The sequence below is a fragment of the Lates calcarifer genome, linkage group LG15 (assembly GCF_001640805.2).
Source record: "Lates calcarifer isolate ASB-BC8 linkage group LG15, TLL_Latcal_v3, whole genome shotgun sequence".
Lineage (NCBI taxonomy): Eukaryota > Metazoa > Chordata > Actinopteri > Centropomidae > Lates > Lates calcarifer.
In genome coordinates, this window is record NC_066847.1 from 11717782 (window position 1) to 11741484 (window position 23703).

Consider the following 23703-nt stretch of genomic DNA (forward strand, 5'->3'; position numbering starts at 1 on the left):
GTTTCTGACTGTTGTCTGTTGATAATCAACAAGCATTCCCCCCATCATTCATGTGAGGAATTCTGTGAATCATCAACTGTCTTTTGAGCCATTTTTTCCACTCATAATTTTTTGTCATTCTCATTTATGGAATAAATGGAATAAAATGGTAGGTATTACTATCTGAACTGGATTGAACTTGTCATCTAGCTCTCTTTCTTATGGTTATTATATTACTACTTCTAAATGTTGAATATATTTTAAATTATATTTTTTAAAAACATCATGTCAGTAATTGGGTAAAATGTAAAAAATTACAAAAACAGAATGCGACATAGACTCTTAATTTGAATTTTTAATTGTGTGACAAGGTGCTTTCTCCTGCCATCTTCCTCAGAGCAAACAGGCCATGGCATTGTCAGAGACTCACAAATAAGGTGTATAGTGCATATGAGGAGACCACAGATTTTCTGACAAAGTGACATTTTGCACTTTACCAACATATCCTGTGGGTGTCAGCATTACTCTGTGAATGTGCCGATGTCAGATTCAACTAGTTAAGACGCAAAGCAGCTTTCAAACACAGCTTGATAGGGAAAAAGGACAGACTACAATGTTTAACATTTCAATACGTTTAAACTGATTTAAAATGTTTCCTTCTGGGTCACTAGTATGTTGACTAGAAAATATTTATATATTTCCTTCTATCTCCTTTCCAAGCTTTAAGTTAAAGACAACTGAACGACAGCTACTGTTATGATCCCAGTACCTAGATGGCTGTTGCTATTTGTTAGAGTTCTCAAAAAATGTAAAGCCCCTCTTGAGATTCATGAACCCATAAAAAAACACCAAATACACCCATGGCAAAATGACAGAGAATGACTGACATGTGATGACCAATAAATGCACATCAGAAAGTGGAGGAGGAACTGATGAGCAGAGAGGCATGAAGGGTGAGTTTGAGCTGTAGGTCGGGTATGCCTGGCTCTCTCAGAGGCTGATTGACTCCAACACACAGCATCTTCCTCTTGAGAGGAGTATTCGTTTCAGTGCGTTTATCACCCACTCTGTCTCTCCTGCTTTCCCTTCCTCTCCCTCTCCCTGCTGCTCCGCCACTGCTGGCATCAGACTCTCTCTACTTATTTCCCACAACCCCTCTTCTTTTGTCTCAACCTCTCTCCTCCTCTCATCCTCCCTCATCTTCTCTCTCTCTCTCTCTCTCTCTCTATTTTTCCCTCTTCCACTCTTTCGCTGTTAACTCAGATGAATGCAGTATGTGGCAGGCTGTGGCTCTCTGGCTGATGATACTCGCGACTCTGCTCCGGGGTAAGTGACTTTCATTGGAGCTTTAAGTCAAGACTGTGCTCGAACAAGTGTGTGTTTCCTACATGTGCTGTATATACTGTATGTGCTCTTTATTGTTTGTGCCACTGAGCAGTCTGTTCCTTATAACTGTGCACGCAGCAGCTCACTTAGACACCGGGAGAGTGTCTGTTAGTGTGCAGCCAGACTGAAAAAATAGATTTGTTTTTTATGATGAGCAAGCAACAGTATGAAATGTAATCATCTTTACTGCAGATTACAGAGCTGAGCTGTGCATTTTTGTTAGGTTAAAGATAAGACAATAGATAGATAGATAGATAGATAGATAGATAGATAGATAGATAGATAGATAGATAGATAGACAGACATGCTGAAAGAAAGAGAAGGGGCGATTATGAGGCTGCTGTTGGTTGATTTATGGTGGCTGGACATTATGGACACTGGGGACTATTCATTTGAATTATAGGCATACCATCTGTGGAGTTATATTGATATTAATTATGGTCTAGTTAGTGAATATAGATTTGACACCACACAGTGAGTTCTTTAATCTTGCACCATTCACTGTGGCACTCTGTGATATATGTGGTTTGAAAAGTTGTAATGCACTGTTTGGCTATAGAGCAGACATTGTGGAGTTATCTTAAGTGCATAGCAGTTTTTGAGCTTTGTTTGTGTGCTCCTTACATCCGCTATTATTATAGCTCCCCTCCACATCAAAGTGATTGCCCTGTGGAGAATGAATCAACAGCGAATCGAAGCCCTCTGTGGAGTTATAGGGCGAAGAGAGAAAGTTTCCCCCACGTTCATCGTCGTGAGTGCTGTGTCTGTCTGTCTGGGGTGTTTCAGTGTTTAATGGCCTTACTATTTCCTGCATGGAATGAAAGTGACATTTTTACAACGGTGGAAAGACTCTGACTGTCTGCTGGTGATCAATCAGAGGCGTAATTGATTAGGAGGAGCGGGATTTTTTTCTCTCTGCTCTCCTCTCTATTTTCTCCCTGCTTCCCCTCTCATCTCTTTGTCTTGCACATTTTCATGCCGTGTCCTCATTTCATGTCGTGTGTCATCACCTTCAAGGGCAACTCCATCTTTAAAGTATTCCATCCAATTATACCTTCAAAAACCCACTTTCTGTTTACTTCCACTGGAACTTGTCAGCTCATCCATTTGTAGTGTGTTTTTCCTTCCCTTTCAGTTTCTATGCCACTTTCTCCCAAACTCTTGTCAATGTAATCACACTGTTTTTCAGCCATCGCTCTCCCTTCTCTCTCCTGGTCTTTCCTGACACTAACTGTCACTTTCTCTCCTGCTCTTCTTTTGTCACTCTCCCATTTTTCCACCCTCTGTCTTCCCCTCCATTAACCTCCTTCACCATCTGCCTGTTCAGTATCAGTGCAGGGTCCTCACCAGCGCTTTCTGCTCAGGGAGCTGCTGAGGGACTACAACCCCATGGAAAGGCCCGTGGCCAACGACTCCCAGACTCTCACTGTTCAGTTCTCCTTTACGCTTATGCAGGTCATGGATGTGGTACGCATGGCACATAATTACAGTCAAACAATACATACAAGCAATTGATACACACCCAAAGAACATTAAAGGAAAGTTTCACATGTCAATTTTAACACAATACTCACATGGCCACATGTACATTTAAAAGAGTTATTGTTCCTACTCTCCATACTGACTGTGAAAAGATCCCCTCCTTATGGAGTTCCAATGTAAAAATGCATCAAAGTTCATCTGAAGCAAAAATGAATCTTCATCAGTGTGCATTAGTCAAATCAAATGCTCTCTCAAGGCTGAAATAATTTTAGCATGTGTTTCCATGGCGCAGTGTCTCCTTGCTGACCTGCAGTGTAGGGTTGGTAACACAAACAGGGAATTTTATACTAAAAAAGCCTGCAACTTGATTTTGAGATCACTGAAGTTACTGATATTGGCTTAAGCTGAATTTAGGAATGTATTTTTACACAGAACAAGACTGGTGATTTTCTCCCAATCTCCAGAATTGTCAGGAGAAACAACTGTATCGATTAAAAACTCCCAAAATATACATATAGGCCTGAGTATTTTGCTATAAGACATAGTTAAAAAGTGTGAGCCTGTCCTTAAATAATTAAATCACCTGTTCTCTCATTTGCTTTGTGTTGCAAAAGGATGAAAAGAATCAGATCCTCACCACGAACGCCTGGCTGCAGATGGTGAGTATAATGAAAAACATTAATAATATGATATTGATCCGTGTAGTGAAAATCTTTTTGCATGCCCCCAGCCCATCCCTTGCAGGAACAGATGCACAGTATCATTCCAGATGCTGGCTGGGTTTCAGTGTCATGATAATGGACACCTCAGCAGGGCAATATTTAAAGACTGTAATTTGTTCTCAGGACCACATAACTAAACTAATTATCTCAAATTAAGTCATTCAGTCCCTTTATCCTTATACCCTTGGTTTAGATGAGGACAAAAAATCCTTTTAATCTCAGGAATAGCAACAGAGGAGGCATCCCTCTTCCAGTTCAGACAGATATGCAATACAAGCTGTGTGTACACAATGGTAATAGTAAAATTACAATATTGTAAAATCAGACAGTTTGTGTGTGAGTGTTTTTTGTTCATATGTAAAACCAGTGTTGTGCTTGTGTCTCCCAGCAGTGGTACGACCACTACCTCCAGTGGAACCAATCGGAGTATCCTGGAGTTAAGAACCTCCGTTTCACTCCCGATCAGGTCTGGACACCTGATATATTGCTTTACAACAGGTATGTGACATACAATCGCACACAAACATACACACACGGGGCCTCTGCTCAGCTCTAACCAGTCTTATCACTGTGTTACTATCCTTCAGCGCTCATGATAAGTTTGATGCCACCTTTAAGACCAATGTGCTTGTTAACTCCAGTGGCTTCTGTGAGTATCTGCCTCCAGGTGAGTTTTTATTGATCACCACCTTGTCCTCAAAACCATCCTACGTCCTCACTCACTCTGCACACATGCATACATGCATTACTTATTGCTGTTGAAAATTAATTCTAAGAATGTTTACTGCAATAAAATATTTTCTTCTTTGCTTAATTCCAGCTGGCTGCACAAACATCATTTATAATCACCCCCCCCCCTGCAAAAATAAAACTTGGAATGATTATACTTGACTTAAATATTTACTTTCACTTTCACTGTGAAGTATTCTCTCCTGTTTTTCTCCCTGCTTGTCAAGGAATATTTGTCAGCACATGTAACGTGGACGTGAGATGGTTTCCTTTTGACATCCAGCGCTGTGAGCTGAAGTTTGGCTCCTGGACGTTTGATGGCTGGCTGCTGGACATCCAGATGAAAGAGGCAGATGTATCGGGATACATGCGCAATGGAGAGTGGGACCTACTGGGTAAGATACGCTGTCAAGGCCCCTGCATGACACACTGTGTTGCTTAGTAACTGTGCTTACATTACTGCCATATATAGTACTGAAACGATAAAGACCTAAAGATGAATTTGTTTTATATTTACATGTGCAATTAGATTTTCACAGAATGAAAATACAGAGACAATACACTTTTAGCTTTGATATTTTCTGTGAGCTTTGAAGTGTTTGCAGTATATTACAACTATGTAATTCCTGAAGAAACAGTCCTTGATTTTAATAAGTCAGATTTTTCTTTCTACACTCTTGTTCAGCTCTGTTCAATAACATCTTTTTTTGATGCTGTTCCTTTGTCAGACTTTTCTTGATATGCCTCTCACTTCACAGCTCACTTTACTTTACATCCCCCTTTTTTTTACTCAATCAAAAATACTCAACAGCTGCAACAAAATACACTTCATCAATGATACTGAGTTCCTGGCATTCCTTATGTGTTGCTGAATCTGTGTCTATCCCTGTCCTCTAAGAGGTCCCTGGGGGTCGTCATGAGGTTTTCTATGACTGCTGTGCAGAGCCTTACCCTGACGTTACCTTTGTGGTGACATTAAGGAGGAGGACCCTGTTTTACGCTCTCAACCTCCTCATCCCATGTGTGCTCCTCTCCTCCATGACCCTGCTGGTCTTCCTACTGCCCGCCAACTCTGGGGAGAAGATTAGCCTCGGTGAGGAATTATGAGAGGAGTGAGGAGAAAAACTAAGATGAGGGATGGTATCACAACAAGAAAATGGGAAACAGGAGATGTATCTGCTATAAGATAAAATATATTTGTAGCTGCAAATTCTTTATATTTGCCTTGTGAAAGCATGGGCTTATGTCACTCCCAGTTTTTCTCTTGCCATTCAGCTATACATTTGTACGGTGTCAGCAGAGGTTGAAGCAGAGACAGACAAAGAACAAAGATAGAAAAGGCAACAGGGGAACATGAGAGAATAAAATCAAATGAGTTTTCCTGGGAGTGTCAGAAAGACAGATGATTGTGGTGAAGAAGTCAAGTGCAGCATACCAAATATACTGTTTCACTTAGAGTACTCATGTACTTTTGTCTCTTAAGGATTCTCTCTTCTTTTTTCTTTGCAACCCACGGCTCCCTGGCATCTTGGTCTGCCTCCAGGCATCACGGTTCTGCTTTCTCTGACTGTCTTCATGCTGATGGTTGCAGAGATTATGCCCGCTACTTCAGATTCTGTACCACTGATAGGTCAGTTTCATTTCCCTCCCTACACACAAGTGTTCATAGCATACAGACTGTCGACACCCTTACGAGTGAAATGTGTTCTGTTGCAGGTCAGTACTTTGCCAGCACCATGGTGATTGTAGGGATGTCGGTAGTAGCTACAGTCATCGTCCTCCAGTTCCATCACCACAACCCCAACAGTGGACACATGCCGCGTTGGGTGAGTTACAAAGTATTTTACAACATAAATCCAAAACAGACAAACCACAGCAGTACAAAGAAATCCAAAAATGAATAAATAAAATTAATAAAACAGAAAAAAAATAAGAGAAACTACAAATGAACCAAAATCAGGGCAAATTATGTGATAAAAGTCTGATTTAAGAAGTGATTTATGGGCTCAGCTATCCTCAGGCAGATCATTCCAGCATCTCAGGGCTTGACCACCCCCGGACTTGAGCACTGGATCTCAGATTGTATGGTGGTTCATAAGGAATTAACAGCTTAGTAATATAGCCAGGTGTCTCTGGTCATGCAAATGAAAGACTACATTCTAAAATCAATTCTAAAATAAACAGGCAGCCACTGCAGAGAAGCGAAAACAGATGTAACATGGTCCTGCTCTGGTATGAGAGTTTTAGTGACTTTGTAATGTTCTTAAGCTGATTAAAACAAGACAGAACAAGCTTAATAACATGGTGATTAAATGGGATAAAATGTCACCATAAGATTTTAAGCTTACAGGTGCATCTGCGTCACATGTGTCCTTGTCTGTCAGGTGAACTTGGTTCTGCTGCAGTGGGTTCCTTGGTTCCTGCGGATGAAGCGTCCAGGTGAGGGAGCGGAGCCCACTCTTTCCAACAGCCAGGCAGACACTCAGAGCAAGACCCTGTCCTCCCCTACCACCACCACTACCACCACCACCATCCCGACCCCGGTGCCCCCCGTCCTCCCGCAGAGCCTCAACTCCCTGCAGGCCAGCCTCGCCCAGCTCAACCACCCTCTGTCACACCCGCTGCCTCACAGGCTCAACTCCCAGGCTGTTATCCTTGCTAACCCCAGCCACAGAGACCCCAGCCCCAATCCACATCCGCAGCCTAACGGTCATCTGCCTTACATGGGCTTCCAGACCTTCCCGACTACTGCAGAACTTGAGCCGGTTCAGAGGAGCAGAACTACCAGTCATGGGAGGGTTAACAGTGGACTAGGTGGAGGAGAGGGAGAGGGAGCAGCAGTGGGAGGAGGAGGAGGAGGAGGGGGACCAGCTGGAGATACACCAATTCATCACTACCCTAAGTTTGGGAATCCTCATCAGGAACCTCCAGTGTCCCCAGACCCTGATCCATCAACCACATCCTCTGGAGCCTGCGGTTTAGAGGTTGGGGCTGGAGCAGGGAGATCGGCTGTTATGCACACCCACGGCATGATTCGATCTGTGGCGGTGGACAACCAGCTGCAGGCTCTACTGGCAGAGGTGCAGTTCTTGGTCGAGCGCGTTCGTGAGCAGGACCGGCAGCTGAGTCTGGCGGAGCAGTGGCAGTTTGCTGCGGCCGTCATCGATCGCCTGTGCCTGGTGGGATTCAGCGTTTTTAACATCATCTGCACCATCGCTATTCTCATGGCTGCACCCAACTTTGGGGAAGCACTGTCAAAAGACTTCCTCTGAGAGGCCAAAAACAGAGATCTGAGAGAGAGAAGGGGATGTTAAAGGAGAATACAGATATGGATTTGTTGGAAGCACAATTGCTGTTAATGACACTGGGACATATAACAGCAAATATTTCCTATTCAGAAAGTCAGACTGGACTGTGGTACATGTGGAGTGGACTATGATTTAAAGACATTACAGTTTATTTTCTCCTTTCTGATATAGTATACCAGATCATGCTCACACATTTTTTTGCAAAGGTTTCTACATATGTTTCATGGATATTTGGAAGGTGGTTTGGGGACTAACTGATGAAATCATCAGCTAAATCCTCAACTAAATAATAAATGAGGGGTTGTGTGAATAAGGTAAAGTCATCCCAGGATCGATGTGAAAACTGGAAGGCATGACTTTACTAGATTTGTAAAGTATTTGTGCTGCCGAGATGCAACATGACGTTACTCAGCAGAAAAGCTTTCCACTGATGTGCTGCATGTAAAACAGTAGAGCTTTGAACAAGATTCCTCCAACAGTTTACACTTTCACAGTTTCATTAAAACTGACTAAGTTCACTGTTTGCTAATCTTGCATTGATTGGCAATAGAGACACTTTCTGATGGCTTTCTGATGACAGCACAGACCAATTTCTCTGTGCTGTCTTGTGACACACACTTTCTCACATATAAATAGTACAGCAGTACACACATTTTGTCACCAGTGAGATTTTTTTCTCTAGGATGTAGGATTTTCAATTTGGTGTTCATTTAATCTGTTTTTCAGATAAGGTTTTCATTTAATAAGATGTCCAACATCATTGTGATCAGTATTTTTTCCACATGAGTACTCGGCTCGAGAAATTGAAAACAGAAAAAAAAAATCACTTTCATGAAGTCTGAAAATCATTTATATAACAGATACATAGTAAGCTACAGCTAAAAAAAATATTTCAGCGCTTCAGTTTTTATTCATACAGCAGATTATTGTCTTCCTGTGCAGGCATCAATAAGGTTCAGACTGCAGCGTGTGCAAGAAGAAAAGAAAAATCATAGGTCATGTCAGCTTTCCAAGAATCCTTTTTCACAGAGGCTTTTTTATCTTATGAACACACATCTTCAGTCATCCATACAAACACTCAAACTCACGTGTGTGCAGAAAAATATGATCTGTAAGACCACAGCTTTGAATGTGAATCATGACACACATTTAGCAGAAGTCTTGGACACGTGAATGCCAATAAGTTGTTACAGACAAAGCTGTAAACATTGTTGAAATAAACTGTCTTGTCTTTTGTACTCTCCAGACGTGCATACAGTTTTCCATTCTCTGGCTCGCCTCCCCCTCGATCGAAGTTTCAAAAAAGGGACGCAGAAAACAGAGGGAGGGAGGGGGAGGAAAAAAACAAACCAGAGAGTGAGGAAAGGGAAGATGGAGGTAATGAAGCACGGTGATAAAGAGGGCAAAAGGAAGAAAGGGAGACGGAAGGGGGGACTTTGCAGAGGCTGGGAGATTGAGGGGATGCAGAATGAAAGCGAGTACAAGAGAGAACAAGGGGGCTGCATGGATGAGAGAAACAGAGGAGGGAGGAAAATGTGCTGAGACAGCCAATAGGGACCAATAAAGTTCTTAACTGATTGCTCATTAATGAGAGAGGGGAGAGAGAGAAGGGGGACGAGGAGGAGGATCGAACCCCCCGCCCCTAACCCCCACCCCACCCGATCCTCCTCCTCTGGGATGCTGCTGCTGCTAAACTGTACTTAGACCAGCATTTAGGGGTGACTGGACATGTATTCTGAATTGGCAGAGGTTGTCTTTATCAGAATTTATGTGACAGATCTTGGCAAATACCCCCATGTAAAAATGATTGACTATGAAATAATGCAAACACTTTATGATGATTGAATTTGGCTAATTGGTGTCTTGGCACAGCTGTACCCAAACCTTCAGCCCTGAGGCTATTAATTTGGCTCTAAATTTTTCCTTCATAAATACAGTGTGTACCGGCAGCGTCGCTCACTATTGGAGCAATTCACAGCTCATTTCAATGCCACACTGAGCTCCTTTAGTGTGTATTACTGGCAGGGCTGCTGAGAGATGCAGTACAGTACAGGTAATAAATCTAGATAGAGGAACTCTCCTCCTCCTCCAGAAACTCAGTCGTCCACCTGCTCTGTGTCGACAGCTCATGCAGAGCTGTTTGTTCAGAGGAGAAGCAAACCGACTCATACAAAGCAGAGCAGGAGAGTGGGATGCAGAAAAACGTGTCTTCGGTATCAAGGGGCCACCGCAATGTGCGGCTGCAGTTGTCGCACAGATTCACACACACACATACACACACACATACACATCCACAGACACGAGGAGCGGAGTGAACACAAACCCACTCACACATCAAGTGGTAAAGTAAAGACCCTGCTGCAGACCTATTGCAGTGACCACACACACTCCTGAAGCTCTCTCTCTCTCTCACACACACACATTCTACCATTCACTTCTACTGCTGCTTGTGCAGTGCTGTCAGTTCTGTACTGTGTTTGCTCATGTGGAAAAAAACAAGAGAGGGTGAGAATATAGAAGAAGTGAGAAATACCTGAAATAATGTGCTGTATATTAATAGAGTTTAGTCAATTAAAAATGTCAAAGAACTACTGAAATGAGAAAAAGGGCTGTAACAACACAATAATGCATTTATTTGGTTTACACACTCACTTCTGGTCTGTCAGCTTTTCACACTTAAATAGTGAGAAGGAATGGGAATGTTCTCAGACAGGTTGCCAACCCATCATAGGTTTTCCACAGACATTCACAGTCCTCTGGACTGCATATTTTTGCAGTGTAGGAGGAAGATGTAGAAAATCCATAAGTACAGGGTGAACAAAGTACAGAACCAGTAAAGTTGCTGTCTTAATATTTTACATCTCTAATGTTAAATTATGATCTCAGGACCTCAGTTTTGGTTTAACATGAAACTGATCAACACTGAAGTCTGATCATTTTGCAAGATGTCTCTAAGGAGAGGTCTTAGCTTTTCAAAATTCAGATGTTCCAAGATCATATCCCACACCACCAACAGTCAATACCTATTCATTAGTGGGCGCAGGCACTCGATGCAGGTCGATATAAACCGGCCATTTCGCTGCCTGTTGGGTAATTGTCTCACAGATCTCATTAAAAAATGTCGGGAGTTGGAGGAGAGAGGAAGAAAGTAAACAGACGCAGGTACACGAAGGGAGAGTGGAGAGTGTAAAATCATCTTTAAAAGGTAAATCTCACTCTTCTCACCGGCAGGAAGGCTTGTATGTAACGTCATGATTTTGGCAGTCAGCTCCCACACCAGGTTGTCTCAGGTTCCAGCACACAAAGTTAACTTAACTCTGAAACCAAAACACCAAAAAAAAAAAAAACTTTGCATCAATAAATTGGTTTATTTAAAAGAATATGTTACAATTTATTACAGTAAGCGACGTAACCAAACACTTTGTCTCAAATTTTACATTTCAACATGTCAAAAGAACCTGCAGGTTGTCAATCTCTGTCCTCTCTTCTTTGCCTGACTCTTTGAAGGCCAAACCATATCAAGTGAAAACAACTTAACAACAGAGATGCTGAATTTAACTTTGTATCTTACTGGTATAAATAATGTGAGTGACTTCTTGACTTTAGTCAGGATGAGAGAGAGAGAAAAGAGAGAGGGGTGAGCCGAAGAGAGCACACACTTGAAGGTAGGCAGATCAGACAATGTCAGACAATCGACTGCTTCAGACATGGTTCAGTAGACAGACAAGAATCCTGGGAAATGCGCTCAGCCTTTAGGATCGGACATTGAGTCGCTCAATTCAAGCCTCAACACATTCAATTAAACCAGTTTTACACACCCACCAAGGTCTGTTGAAGCTCATTAATCACCCAACATGGCTTTTTAGAACAGCACCATCATCATAACAAGCACCATTAGCAAGATCCACTGATGTCAGTCTATGACTCCTTACTTGAAGGTAACAAAAATACTGTTAATATTCTCATTACGAGATGAATAGGCGTTAGGGCCGGGTGATAATTGAATATTATCATTTATTGACATTCAGTGGCTTCATATCATGATCACACAATCTTATTGTATTATCATTTTACAAAACCCTGTTGTCCAACTTAAAGACTCAAAAACTGGTTAGAAAATCTGTTTTTGTTTTGCACATATTAAGTTTGGTCTTATGTAATGTTTAACAGTTGAACAAAGGTCTTTGCTTTGACCATCAATTTAATTATTTTACATGTGATTTTGCATAAATTAACGTTGTGATATAAAGTTTATTGATTTTTGGGAAATATCCAACCATATCACCCAGCCTTAATAAGAGGGCTCATCTCTTAAAAGCGAGTATCAAATGAACATGTAATATCTGCAGGATTAAGTAGGAACTATAGCACACAGAGGTTAATGATGTAATTAATGACTGGAGTCAGTATTGCATCATCAGATATTATGTTATACCTTATTACATTACTATTATCATTATTACATTATTCTAAGATTTACAACACTAACTGGGCTTATTTAAGAGGGACAGTTTGTTTCCTTAGACTGCAGTCGGGTGATCAGTTGCTACAAAGCCTTTAGTGAATGTGCGCAGTGATCTTCATATTTATCATGTTGATGGAGAGTGCAAGCTGCTGTTTTTTGCTTAGAAATCCTCATCCCACTTAACCTGCATCTGGAGTGCATGAGCGGTTTAACAGCAGAAGATCGTACCAGCTGCAGAGATAAACAGCACTGCCTGGAAAGGCCGTTTGAATTACATGCCTATTATAAATCCTGTGGGAGCTCTCAGAAACAAAGTAATCACCATCAGGCAGCCAGAGAGCAGGTAGGGAGAGGAGGACCCCTGCTGTCTTGTCTGGGTAATACACAGTAAAAACACGGGACTATGCTGCCAACTGCCAGGTCAGTGCTCCACATCGCTGCTGCCCTACATTGGTCTCACAACATTCGCATGGAGACTTAACATAACATTATACACACATAAAAACTTAATGCATGGCTCTGCACATTGCACACACCAATTGATGATGCAATGCATTAATCATACTGTAGTCAGTAAAAAATGAATATAAACAAAAAAGACCAGGCTTATTCCAGTATTATGCCCACTGTCTGCTTTTAAGGTTACATTTCCCACATCTAGGGGTTGTTAATACTGTTGGATAAAGTGCAACATTAGTCTAACGTTTAACGTGTTTCTGTTCACGTGCTGTGTGCACCCAAATAACAGTCCTACAAAATGTCTGCTTTCTCTCACCCTTCTCTCCTTTGCCACATTACAATGTTAATAATTTTCTTTTATAAATACAGATTTAGCGCCAAACAGATGAAAACTTATGTATGTGACATGATGCAGGTGTGATTTACATTCTGAGAGCCACACCTCTGTATTTCTAGGGCATCCCCTGCACAAATAGTTAAGGAGGACACTCTCGATCCATAAATTGAGAAGCTAAGTGTCTCCCTGTAGTCCGCCCTCAGTATTGCTGATCCGTGTTATCTGTGTTCCCCTGTCCGACCACTAACAGCTTTCGCTTTCCCTTGTTAGTCCACCATAAATTCCTTATTTGCTTACGGTTCTTGTCCATGTAGGGACTACTTCAGAGGAGGCTCGAAGAACCTCCTTATTTGCATGTCACATTCCACTTCAAGTCCCTGCCAGTGAGAGAGAAAAAAAAAAATGCTTGCATGGATCTCTGACTTCAAGTCTGTAGATGCCTCATTTGTTTTTGACAGAGCTCTGCTTAGTGCATGATTATGATTTGCTGGATTTAAGAGTCCCTGGTTCATGTGTGAGTAGTTTTTAATGCTTCTGTGTATTTGATTTGTTCCTTTGCAGACATTTGTTGGTTTGTATGTATTGGGGGTAGTTTCTCAGGTTGTAGTTGACGTGTAAATAACGACAGTGTAGTTAATAGCTGAGTGCTGCTGGGTGTGGGGCTGGATGAGGACCAAAACTGAGCTGAGTTGATGACGATGGTGTGTAGTTAAGAGGTAACAATCTCCCTTCCTAGGTGCCTCCATCCCTTCTGTGCCTCAGCAGCTGGAAAATATTCTGCAACAGAAACGGAAGCAATCAGGACAACGGAAACCAAAACACAGAAACTCAGACACTGAAAACAGAGCTATTGCTGGGTCATAGACTGGACAGAGGCAGGCAAAGCCTTACCTTGCCACACATACCATCTTTACTGCAGTTCTTATTGTCCTTGTCTGTAGCCTCCTCTTCCACCTGTGCACACAGACACACAGTAAGTAATGTGTAAAGGACACAGGTAAATGGCTTTTAATAGAGTAAGTGAGCAAGTAGATGGTCCTTACCTCCTTCCTCCACTTCAGCTCACAGAAGACTCTCTCAAAACACTCATGCATGTAGTTAAACTGAACATTGGCACAACACAAAGAGAGAGACATAGATTTAGAATTAAAGAGTCAAAAAAGATCAGTTTTACATATTTAACTTTAAAGGAATAGTTCAACATTTTGAGAAATTTGCTATTCACTTTCTGGCAGAGGTAAGATTGATACTGCTCTTATGTCTGTATTATAAATGCATGGTCATAGCCAGCGGCTAGATAGCATAGCTTAGCACAAAGACTGAAAACAAGGGGAAACAGCTTGCCTGCCTCAGTCAAATGGTAACAAAATACACCTACCAGCCCCTCTAAAGCTCACTAATTAACACATTCGATCTCGTCAGTATAAAAAACAAAGCATAAAAACAATAATTAGCCATTTTACAAGAGGTTATGTTCTGAAATATTTCTTGGCTGGCACCATTAACTTCCTGGTGGTTCTCTGCAGAAAAAAAACATATTAAAGCAAGCATAACATAATCCCAAAACGTCAAGGTACCCTTTTAAATCCTAACAGTAACTCTACGCATCTTGGTCATTTTTACTTTACTTAAGACAGTTACGAGAAAAAATAGGTTCTGGTGGGATGCAACAGGAAAAAAGAATAAAAAAAACCTGCTCTGAACATTGCAGGCAGTGTTGTGACAGTGGGATGGTCAGAAACTTGCTTATCTAAGTCTAGATAGAATACTTTGAGTACTATATCATTATAATACTGTTTGTGTGATACTCACATAAGGTGTAAATATTTTGACCCAGCGAGGTTTCTTCTCTCCCCGTGCATATTCAAAGCAGAATGCCATGCCCTCTTCATCAGTGTCCCACCTCTGCATCTCCCCCCAGTCAAATGCAATCACTTGGTTCTGCAACAACAATAAGGCTTTATTACACTCCCCCACATTATACATACAAACTATGTTTTTACAGACAGTCGCTCTTGCCTCGAGTGTCCCTTCCTCTGTGCAGGCGTGCAGCTTGAAGTGGTGAATGCTGATGGCTGTGATGACGTGGCCTTTACGTCGCGAGTCGCAGGAACAGTGGGGGAATATGATCTCGTTGTAGCCCTCACAACCCCTCAACAAACTCAGGTACTGAGACAGAAAGAGCGAGAGGACACAAGGGATGTTAAAGGATGTACTTCTGTGGCAGACTCAAGTTCAGATACAGGATGTACTTTCTGATGTTTAATTGTTAGTAATCTTTTCAGTGCAGTCAGACACTACAGTAATTCTCTGCAGCCTAACTGCTCTGGAAATATGGTGTGTAACATTCTCCAGTATTTACCTACTGGAGAATGTTTAATCTCTCCACGGTGAGGGTAATTTATTTATGTTTTCAGACAGAAGAGAGTTCACTGGCTTTCTCAATGCACTTCTTCCTAGCAAGGAATCTTGTGTGTGACACTCCAGTCAAACCTACACTTTCACTGTTCACCTCCACCCCCAGAAGACTCTGTACCTTTTCCACTTTGTTATATTACACACGGTGAAAGACTGAACAGGTAGGTGAGGAGAGATGACATAAGACACAGTGAACTATAATAAGTAACTCTATCTGTGTGTGTGAGAGTTACTCGAGAACATGGTGTGCTGTGTGGTTTGTGGCCATGTGAGAGACTCACCATGGACATTTTCTTCTGCTCTGCCAGCTTTTGCAGTTGGTAAGACTTCTGCTCTGCTTTGATGAAGCCTTTCTTTACATCATCCACAGCCTACAAAGACAGGGTCAAATAAGGGTTATGGTTAAAAAAAACCCCACATAAACAAAAACACTACAAAGAAGAACAGGCATATTCGCATACCTGATGAAAGAAATAATTGACGGCAAGCTGGTTGTCATTGAGCAGAATCTCTTCTTCGGTGGTGAAGAGCCACTTGCGCAGGGTGAGGCAGGTTCCTGGGATGGCTGAGGTATAGTTCTGTACATACAGTTTGTGGGGGAACTCGTTGGGGGCAAGCTTACGCACTAACGAAGAAATGGTGAGAAAAACAGAGGGAGGGAGAGAATGAGATACCGTTCCTTTTGGAAAGTGTGCCAAATTAACAGTTTATATTTATACTAATCTCTTATTTTATTTCAAATGGGAAACATATCTTCAAGTCAACCCTGAAACCAAATGCTCAGGTGAAAAGGCTAAAGGAAGGGAAGTGATTCATCATCTTGTTGTCACTCCAAGAAGAATTTGAGGTGCTGCCTTTTAACCAACTTGAAAATGACAGAGGCTTTGGAGTGGAAGGAATGTAAATATTTATGGTAATGGGGAACTGATAAAAACATGGATGACTCTCTCCACATCACTGAGGGGTAATAACGGATGTTTAATTTCTGAGCTGAATAACTTTGGCCTCTTGCGACCTGCATGCAAAACTCTTCTTTTTACTGCCACTGTGCTGCTGCTTCTGTCTTTGCAGTAACAGACAGAACACACAGTTCATGGAGAATAAATTCAGTAGTACTGAATTTTGTTTTTTTAAGACGTACCTATCACACAGGACTTGACAGCAGAGAACCAGTTGAGGTGACCTATACATTATAAGATTCATCCGCAAAGCGACTTGGGTAGGATGGCTATGGAAGAATCAGACTGCTCATGAAAAAAAAATGCAAATCCTCTTCCTCGGTGCTGCTCGCTCATTAGCTGACATTAGCTAAAACTGGTTCAAAATTTGCAAAGATGGAACATTTTTGCAGTGTGGAAAGATGCATATCCATATGCTTCAGTTGTAAGTTCTTACTCACCAAAAGTGTGGTTGATGACCTCAAACAGAGCAAAGTAGCTGGCTGTTACACTGTCCATCCCTAGTTTCATAACAACAGCCTGAAAGAGAAAGATAGGGATATAGACAGAGACAGAATGAAAGAGTGAAAAAGAGAAACAGGCAGAGGAAAGTATATAGTGTAATAGTTATATAGGCCTGTGTGCGTGTTTACCTGGTAGACCTGGTCTGTAGTACAGTTTTTGCGAACTCTGACAGTGAGTGTGGTTTTATCGGGCATGGCTATTCTCAACTCCACATCTGACACGCCGTTATAGTTCTAGCTCATGACAGGGAGAGACAAACTGTAGAGTGAGTCACAGACAGACAGGCTGAGGGCTACAGAAACAGGCACAAATATGGTTTTTCTATTTTACCTCATCTGATTCAGACAGGAACTCCTGCATGATGTCACTTTCTCCAATTACCCGAACAGAGCACACTGCAGATAAAACACACATAATGTTCCATGAGGACTTTCTGTGTTTGTGAAATAAGTGTTCATACAGCAACATAATCTGTGTATTTACAATATTTCTTCCAGATCATTCCACACTTTTTCCACTATTACTTTGCTTTTCAAACCCCAGAAATTATGATACTGATCAGTATATTCTTGAAAACTTTTCCACCACCTTTCTCCAAGTATTCTTCAAGGCCTCTGCGTCGTGCATCCAGCTGCTGCTCCGACAGGGAAAAAGGCCATTTCCCAGGCAGCTTGGGGAATGTAAAGTTGGCAAACTCCCGCTTAAGGTTTTGGTGTAGGATCACAAACTCCCGGTAACGTTTGGAGCACAGCTGCCTGCCTGCCATGTACACATTATATACCTGGAAGGAGAGGGGGGGGTTGAGGCGGAGCAAGACAATGATGAAAATGGAAGCCCTAAAGCAATTACAACAAAAATATTTTACTACCACAACAAGGATTATTTAGAATTCTTAGTTGGAATGTCAGTCTGATTGTAGGCCTAGATTGAGAGTAATTTAAGATATGCTAAAGTCATGGACACTGTAGTCAGACCTGTGCTGCTATCTGCAGCATCTGATTTGTGTGCAAGTGCACCCACCACAAACTTTTCCTGGTTGAGCTCAGTGTGTTTGTAGCTAGGCACAGAGATGGGGACGGCCTGCTTGTCGGAGTAGTCGTAGCAGGACTGAGATGAACCGTCGTCCCCGGGATCCAAGCAGTCGGCCTCTTGGGGCGGAACGGGCAGCACAGCCAGGACCAGTTCCCTTTCCCCAGCCCGGATCAGGTCCACCACCTGCTTATGGGTTGCTCCTTCTACATTCACTCCATTACTGTCGAATGGAGAAAAAGTATAGACTTTACTTATAATATTTCGTTTTTAATAGGAGTACTACTTATACTGTTTGCGTCTACAGCACATTAGAGAATGTAGTTTTTATTAGACCGAGCTATACTAAGGCTGTCGTGAATACAGGAAATTATACTAATTATTGGCTGATATTTGCCTTCACCCTTTCCTCTAACAAGATGACATTCACCCATGGCAGTGGCTGATATTTATCAGTTGTGTTGCATCAATTTTGCGTCGTATGTTGTGTTAGTTATTTGCGAACTGCAGATTCAGAGAAGATCCAGTACTGTACTGTAAGTATCTATAGCTGCCACTGGCTGTCATGTGAAAGGTGGCTATATCTAAGGTTGTTTCATAAATTTGAATGATTACATTTGTACTCATAACATTGATATCGCTATTAGCTATCAGCTATCAGCTATCTGCCAAATTAATATGATACTGGACCAGAATTTCACAATCAGTGCATCCCCCAAAAATACAAGAAAAGTCTTACAATGTGACGATATCTAATACAAAAATACAACACTACTTCAAAGTACACTTTCAAAAATTACCATAAGTCAGCAACAACAAATTACTGTTTTCACAAAGTTATCATTTATACAAGGCAGTACACTACAATCTGTCATCATTTTGCATTGTGAGCTTATCTCAAGGGGCAAGGCCAAGGACCAAATTTTATGACACTTAACACAATGGATTGAAATAAATACTGAAAGACATAAACAGCACACAAATTCTCAAAGAAATGGCACATAGTGAAAACAAATAGCGAATGGGCTACATTTGGAAACAAGTTCTGTTTATGCGTGCAGAGACACAGGCTTTGTCCTCAAAATCACTCCGTGCTCAAATCTCCCCCCTCAGGAATAAGACCTTTGGTTTATGGCTGAACATGAGCAACACTGGGTGTGTGCACTTTGGCAGCAGTGTGTCAGAGGCGTGACAGTGTTGATGACAGTGCTGTAGCAACATGACCTATAGTTAACTTTACTCAAAACAGCCACAGCATCTGTTCTAAAAGCTGTCTGCATCACCTCTAGCTGTTTCTGGCACTTTTTAAAACAAATTCCAGTGTTATGGATTGGTTGGCAAATGAAGGCGTTATTTAAACTTTGCCAGAATGAGATTCAGTAAATTAAATTATTCTGTGCTTTAACTTTTGTGCTAATGTAATGGATTTTTGCAATTTAAACAATGGCTTGCAAATATTAGCATGAATACAAAAGCTGGCTGAATGTCTATTTGAGCACTCTTCAAAAACCACAGAAGCCAGCAGTACCTCAAATGTTATTTGCATAACCTGAATGCAACCCAGTCAAAACCTGGGGGGAAATCTTAATCACTATTTGTGCAGCATAGAGTCGTTAGTCAAAGACAAGCTCTGATCTGCTAATATGATGGTTTCCCCAATTAGTTTTGAAAAATAGGTTAATAAGCTAAACATACACTAAAATCCTGTTAAAATATACTCTCTCTGCATTTCTCAGACAGATGAAACTCTGTTCTCTTGCCTATTTAACCACTCAGCAAAGGCACATTCTCTATGTCCATGCTGCCTAATACCACAAACTGCTATCACTGTTTAATAACTTAATATATCTATAATGGTATGCAAAAGGTTTGCGTATTCTAATCATATTCATGTGTGCCTTTTGTATACGAACATCTCTCTAATTTTGTATCTTATTGTGAGAGCTACCTCAAGTTAAGAGAGGCCCACAAATGTTTTGCCATCTCTTCCTCATGAAGGCTATTGAGGTTGACAATGTACCATGAATGCTATTTGCCTTGTGATAGGTAGGAAACCAACCAGGGATCACATTGTTGTCGACAGTGAAAAAGACTGGCTGGAAAAATCTTATATATTGGGGGTAGCATTTGTGTTTCCTCCTTCCCCTGCTCGACAGTAGGTTTAGCAGTGCAAAGGTCCTGCTCATTGATTTTGAACATTTCCCACGATGGCATAATTTTTAAAAGAGTATCCACAGATTTAACATTACACTTCTATGGCACTGTCAGATTCACAGTGGACAAGTATCAAAATTGATGCTGCAGAACCAGAGATATCGCCTTTTTATATACCATGCATTCTTTGTCTCTGTCAAAACATAGTGCCTATGTTACCAAAACTGCAACTCATCTGCCATCAATTCACAGGATAATAAGTATTTTATGCTAGCAATGGGTAATGTAGTCTGAGGCTACATTAACTTTTTTACATATAGCAGTAGAACTTCCTAAGATGTGTAAGTGGACTTTAATGTAAAAGATCAGTGCAATTCCCCTTTCAAGTGCACTTTATACCATATACATCTCTCAAAAAATGACCTAACCATTCCTTGTGTATCACTGGATGCACCTAGGAAGATTGCTGCCCCAAGCATAAAATCCAGCTGGCCACAGGAATATAGACTAGCGATTCAGGACAGGAAATGCTTCAGATAGAACTAGTGACTGACAGCTCATCTGTTGCGTCAGCCATTACGTCATGTAATGGCTTACACTGGCAGGGTGACAGAGTTGTAAAGCTCAGTGGACACAAGCTCTCTAAAATCTGATTACACAATGGAAAGATATAGCTAAACCTGAATATGCTATAGAAGATCATTATGTAAATAGAAATGTGCAAAGACCAATGGGGGATACATAAAGCACAAATAAAACCATCTTGCAGGTGTAGTTGGAGAAACAGCAAATGTCTCCTACAATGCAAAACACAGAATAAGCATTTAGGCTGCTCTTTCATTTTAGCAGCTTTATGACCATATTTTTAGTACCTGTAGTGGCCTTTGCACTTGCACTATCAGCACTACTGAGTATAATAAATAGCTTTTAAGAGACATTTTCCTCTGTGTCCCACAGTCAGTTTGTCTGCCTTTATAATTCAAGGCAATAATTAATTCATTTGTTTATATCACTCCTGAAGAGTTAAATGTTGTCTACTCTAAACAAGCACACTTACTTACATACACAAGCAAAGATGCACACATACACAAACTCAATAAAAAGGGGAAAATCTGTCAAAATAATACTCACTGCACAACTTACAGAGAGAAAGGGTATTGTTCTGAGTGTCTAACATAAAACATTACATACATACATAACGCTTTCATCATGAAGCAGCAGGCTGAAAAAAGTTGTCTACTACTATAGATTATTCTGCATCAAAGACTGAGGAGCAGGAGTTGTTTGTAAATGTGCAAAGAAGTATTGATTGCATCGAGAACAGCAGAGGCTGTATACCACTGCAGCTAAGTAGGCATGCACTCCACTGAGTGTACGCTTAGTTATTGTGCACATACTGCGCCTTGACGGGAAGACAGAAAGGCTCCATGCACCAAAGTCAAATCTTCAGCTGGATACTTTAAATGTGTAAAGAGCTAGCCATATTTGGGCCTGTCTTATCCACTGCACAGGAGACACAGCAGATGAGACAGTCCCAAATGAGGCCAGTGAGGCACTATTAGTTGGAGTGTACACTGAGGCCACATAATCTATGGACGATATTGACCAAAACAGCTAACAAAAGGATGACATAATGGGGCTGGCAGGCTTTCCTTTGTATACAATAAACAAAAAAGCACATACATTTGTCCACATGCTTGCACACAAGCACACAGAAATAACGGGGTCAACACACTGCCAGGTTACTGCAGACCATCCATTAACAAAGCAGTGTGCAAAAGCCAGCCAATGAGACAGTGAATTTTAGAGAGCGAAGCCAATCAGAATTGAACTGAAGGCATCCCTTCCTTGCTGCATCACCTTATTCCACACACACAGACACACTGAAGCGCCAGTACTGATGCTGGGCCGTGTGCTGCGTGTTGCTCTCCATAGCAACAGAGCCCCAACATCAGCAAACCATCTCCATGCATACTAAGGCGGCAGTGAGGACCAACCATCCGAGATGCAGCACACACGCACAGGACAGTACTCACTGATAGTTACATCCACGTGTGGTTCATTTAACAAAAGTCAATGATGCTGATGATACTGATTTGACTTATTTTAACCTTTTTGATTAATGTAAGCAAAACAGGCTACTCTGAATGCAGTGTGTGGTGCAGAAATACTACACACCGCATCTGGTTAGGATGATGTGAATGTGTACAAGGGATGACTTGAGAATATTTGGCATGCTGTGGATGAGAGGAATAGATTTTAGTGTGACGGGAATTCCTAATGATCCCTGGATCGTTTCTCAAACAGACACTCCTTTCATTGGGATGAACGGCTACTCTGACCTGTAGGAAGACCAGTGTGATAGTGAATGCACACACAGGCTTTTTGCTGGCCGACACTGGTTCCCAGCAGAGAGACAGTGAATGATGCTCGCAGGTCCTGCTTGTAATGATTTTCAGTGGCAATCACTCTGAGACGAGATAGCCGTTTGAGCGTTACTTCTCATATGCTTTTGGTTAAGCTAAGACAGTAGCCACTTACACCTCAAGAATCCGGTCCCCCTTCGAAATACCGGCTCTGTCGGCTGCACCTCCCGGTAGAACAGCACTAACGTGCTGCAGTGGGGCGTACAGTTCCCCGTTGATGCTCCGTAGCTGCCCTCCTTCACTAACTTGTCCCCGAACATTGAAACCATAGCCCGAGTCAGACTTCACTATCCGAACAAGCCGTGGGCCCGAAGTAACGGTGGTTGTCGTCTGGCAGCTGCCGCCGGTGCCCGGTGTAACGTTACCGCCACCAGAGCCGTTACGAGCGGAAGGGTGAGGCAACGGAGGGACCGATGAACAAATTCCTTGTCCCTCGACGTCCGCCATTTTTCTAAACTGTTTGTATCATCCACTCCAATTCAGCTAACATTAAATATCCTGCAAACATTAGCTGGTAGTGGCAGGCTAATCAGCTTGGCTAGCTAACTGACTGAGATACGCCGGAATAAGCCGACAGAGCCCGATAATACGCGAGACCGCCCCGGGATGCGTTCCATGTGGGTCATTTCAGACTCCTTTTCAAGCGTGAATAGGTGAGTCCCTCGGTATGCGACATAACTGAATTCAGACCAGTTGAGAGTAACAAACAGATCTGACTGGGCCCCACTAGTTCCCAATCTGTTGATCAGGAATATCCCCAGGGATAAGACAGAAAAATATAATTTTTCTCCAATTTATCCTTTTTTTTTTTTTTTTTTAAATTGTGAAATAGGTTGCTGGGTTGTTTCACTTATTCAAGTATCTAAAAATTGTTAAATGAAATAATTTAAGAACAGCCACTTGTTATTGGGTCAAAAGGTTGCTAACCCATTCTGATTGGCTGGAAACAGAGCTGAAACAATATTTGTTGATCGCCATATAATTAATAAATTATTTTGATAATCTTTAAATTGTTTTCATTCTCTTTATATTTTAAAGGTTTTGAGTCTAGATAATTTGATCTATGGGAGAAAATAATCAGCAGATTTATTGATAATGAAAAGAATATTTAATTACACTCATAAATGTAATAGCCTCGCAAAAAATAACTATCCCAGTGTTCTGTCTTTGATGATAATACACCTTTTGTTTAGCTATGCATTAGGTACCCTCTAACAGGTTAGTCTGACCGAGGCAGCAGTCCTTCTTCAGCTGTGATGTCTAAGCTGCCAGGCTATGAGCAACTCTTAGACATTAGACTTTACACATCAAAGTATAATGTTTAAACACAAGGGGGCAGCATCATA

At 41.6% G+C, this 23703-nt stretch overlaps 2 protein-coding genes across 5 annotated transcripts; one reads left to right on the forward strand and one right to left on the reverse strand.

Moving 5' to 3' along the window:
- The first annotated feature begins 519 nt into the window (after positions 1-519).
- Positions 520-7570, forward strand: LOC108885935 (neuronal acetylcholine receptor subunit alpha-7). The gene is made up of 10 exons (XM_051076188.1): positions 520-1305; positions 2693-2832; positions 3462-3506; positions 3958-4067; positions 4157-4236; positions 4526-4693; positions 5197-5391; positions 5842-5928; positions 6015-6124; positions 6683-7570. Exons 1-10 carry the CDS (start codon positions 1254-1256, stop codon positions 7568-7570), a joined length of 1875 nt encoding a protein of 624 aa, XP_050932145.1. The 5' UTR covers positions 520-1253.
- On the reverse strand, positions 7480-23021 carry snx27b (sorting nexin 27b). 4 transcript variants are annotated; one of them, XR_007814654.1, is made up of 15 exons: positions 22473-23020; positions 17769-18000; positions 17337-17529; positions 17079-17143; positions 16877-16981; positions 16685-16763; positions 15747-15910; positions 15567-15656; positions 14887-15036; positions 14680-14808; positions 13911-13970; positions 13773-13821; positions 13165-13644; positions 10832-10923; positions 7480-7588 (listed from the first exon to the last, which is right to left on the reverse strand). XR_007814654.1 is itself a non-coding variant. In XM_018680480.2 (13 exons), the coding sequence occupies exons 1-13, from the start codon at positions 22802-22804 to the stop codon at positions 13600-13602; spliced, it is 1707 nt and encodes a 568-aa protein (XP_018535996.1). In that variant the 5' UTR covers positions 22805-23021; the 3' UTR covers positions 10955-13599. The 4 variants fall into 4 exon arrangements, 2 of the variants coding, with proteins under 2 accessions (XP_018535996.1, XP_018535995.1); XR_007814653.1 differs by lacking the exon at positions 7480-7588 and having other exon boundaries at positions 10246-10923; XM_018680480.2 differs by lacking the exons at positions 7480-7588; positions 10832-10923 and having other exon boundaries at positions 10955-13644; positions 13759-13821; positions 22473-23021.
- Between the last annotated feature and the right edge of the window lie 682 nt (positions 23022-23703).

Excerpts from the sequence above, each read along its gene's own strand:
- LOC108885935 (XM_051076188.1), top strand. The coding sequence starts at position 1,254 with ATGTGGCAGGCTGTGGCTCTCTGGCTGATGATACTCGCGACTCTGCTC. Across the intron at positions 4,237-4,525 it reads CTGTGAGTATCTGCCTCCAG|GAATATTTGTCAGCACATGT; the intron begins GTGAGTTTTTAT and ends CTGCTTGTCAAG. Across the intron at positions 4,694-5,196 it reads TGGAGAGTGGGACCTACTGG|AGGTCCCTGGGGGTCGTCAT; the intron begins GTAAGATACGCT and ends CTGTCCTCTAAG.
- snx27b (XM_018680479.2), bottom strand. The coding sequence starts at position 22,804 with ATGGCGGACGTCGAGGGACAAGGAATTTGTTCATCGGTCCCTCCGTTG. Across the intron at positions 17,530-17,768 it reads TCAACCAGGAAAAGTTTGTG|GTATATAATGTGTACATGGC; the intron begins GTGGGTGCACTT and ends CTCTCCTTCCAG. Across the intron at positions 14,809-14,886 it reads CAGAGGAAGGGACACTCGAG|AACCAAGTGATTGCATTTGA; the intron begins GCAAGAGCGACT and ends TTGTTGTTGCAG.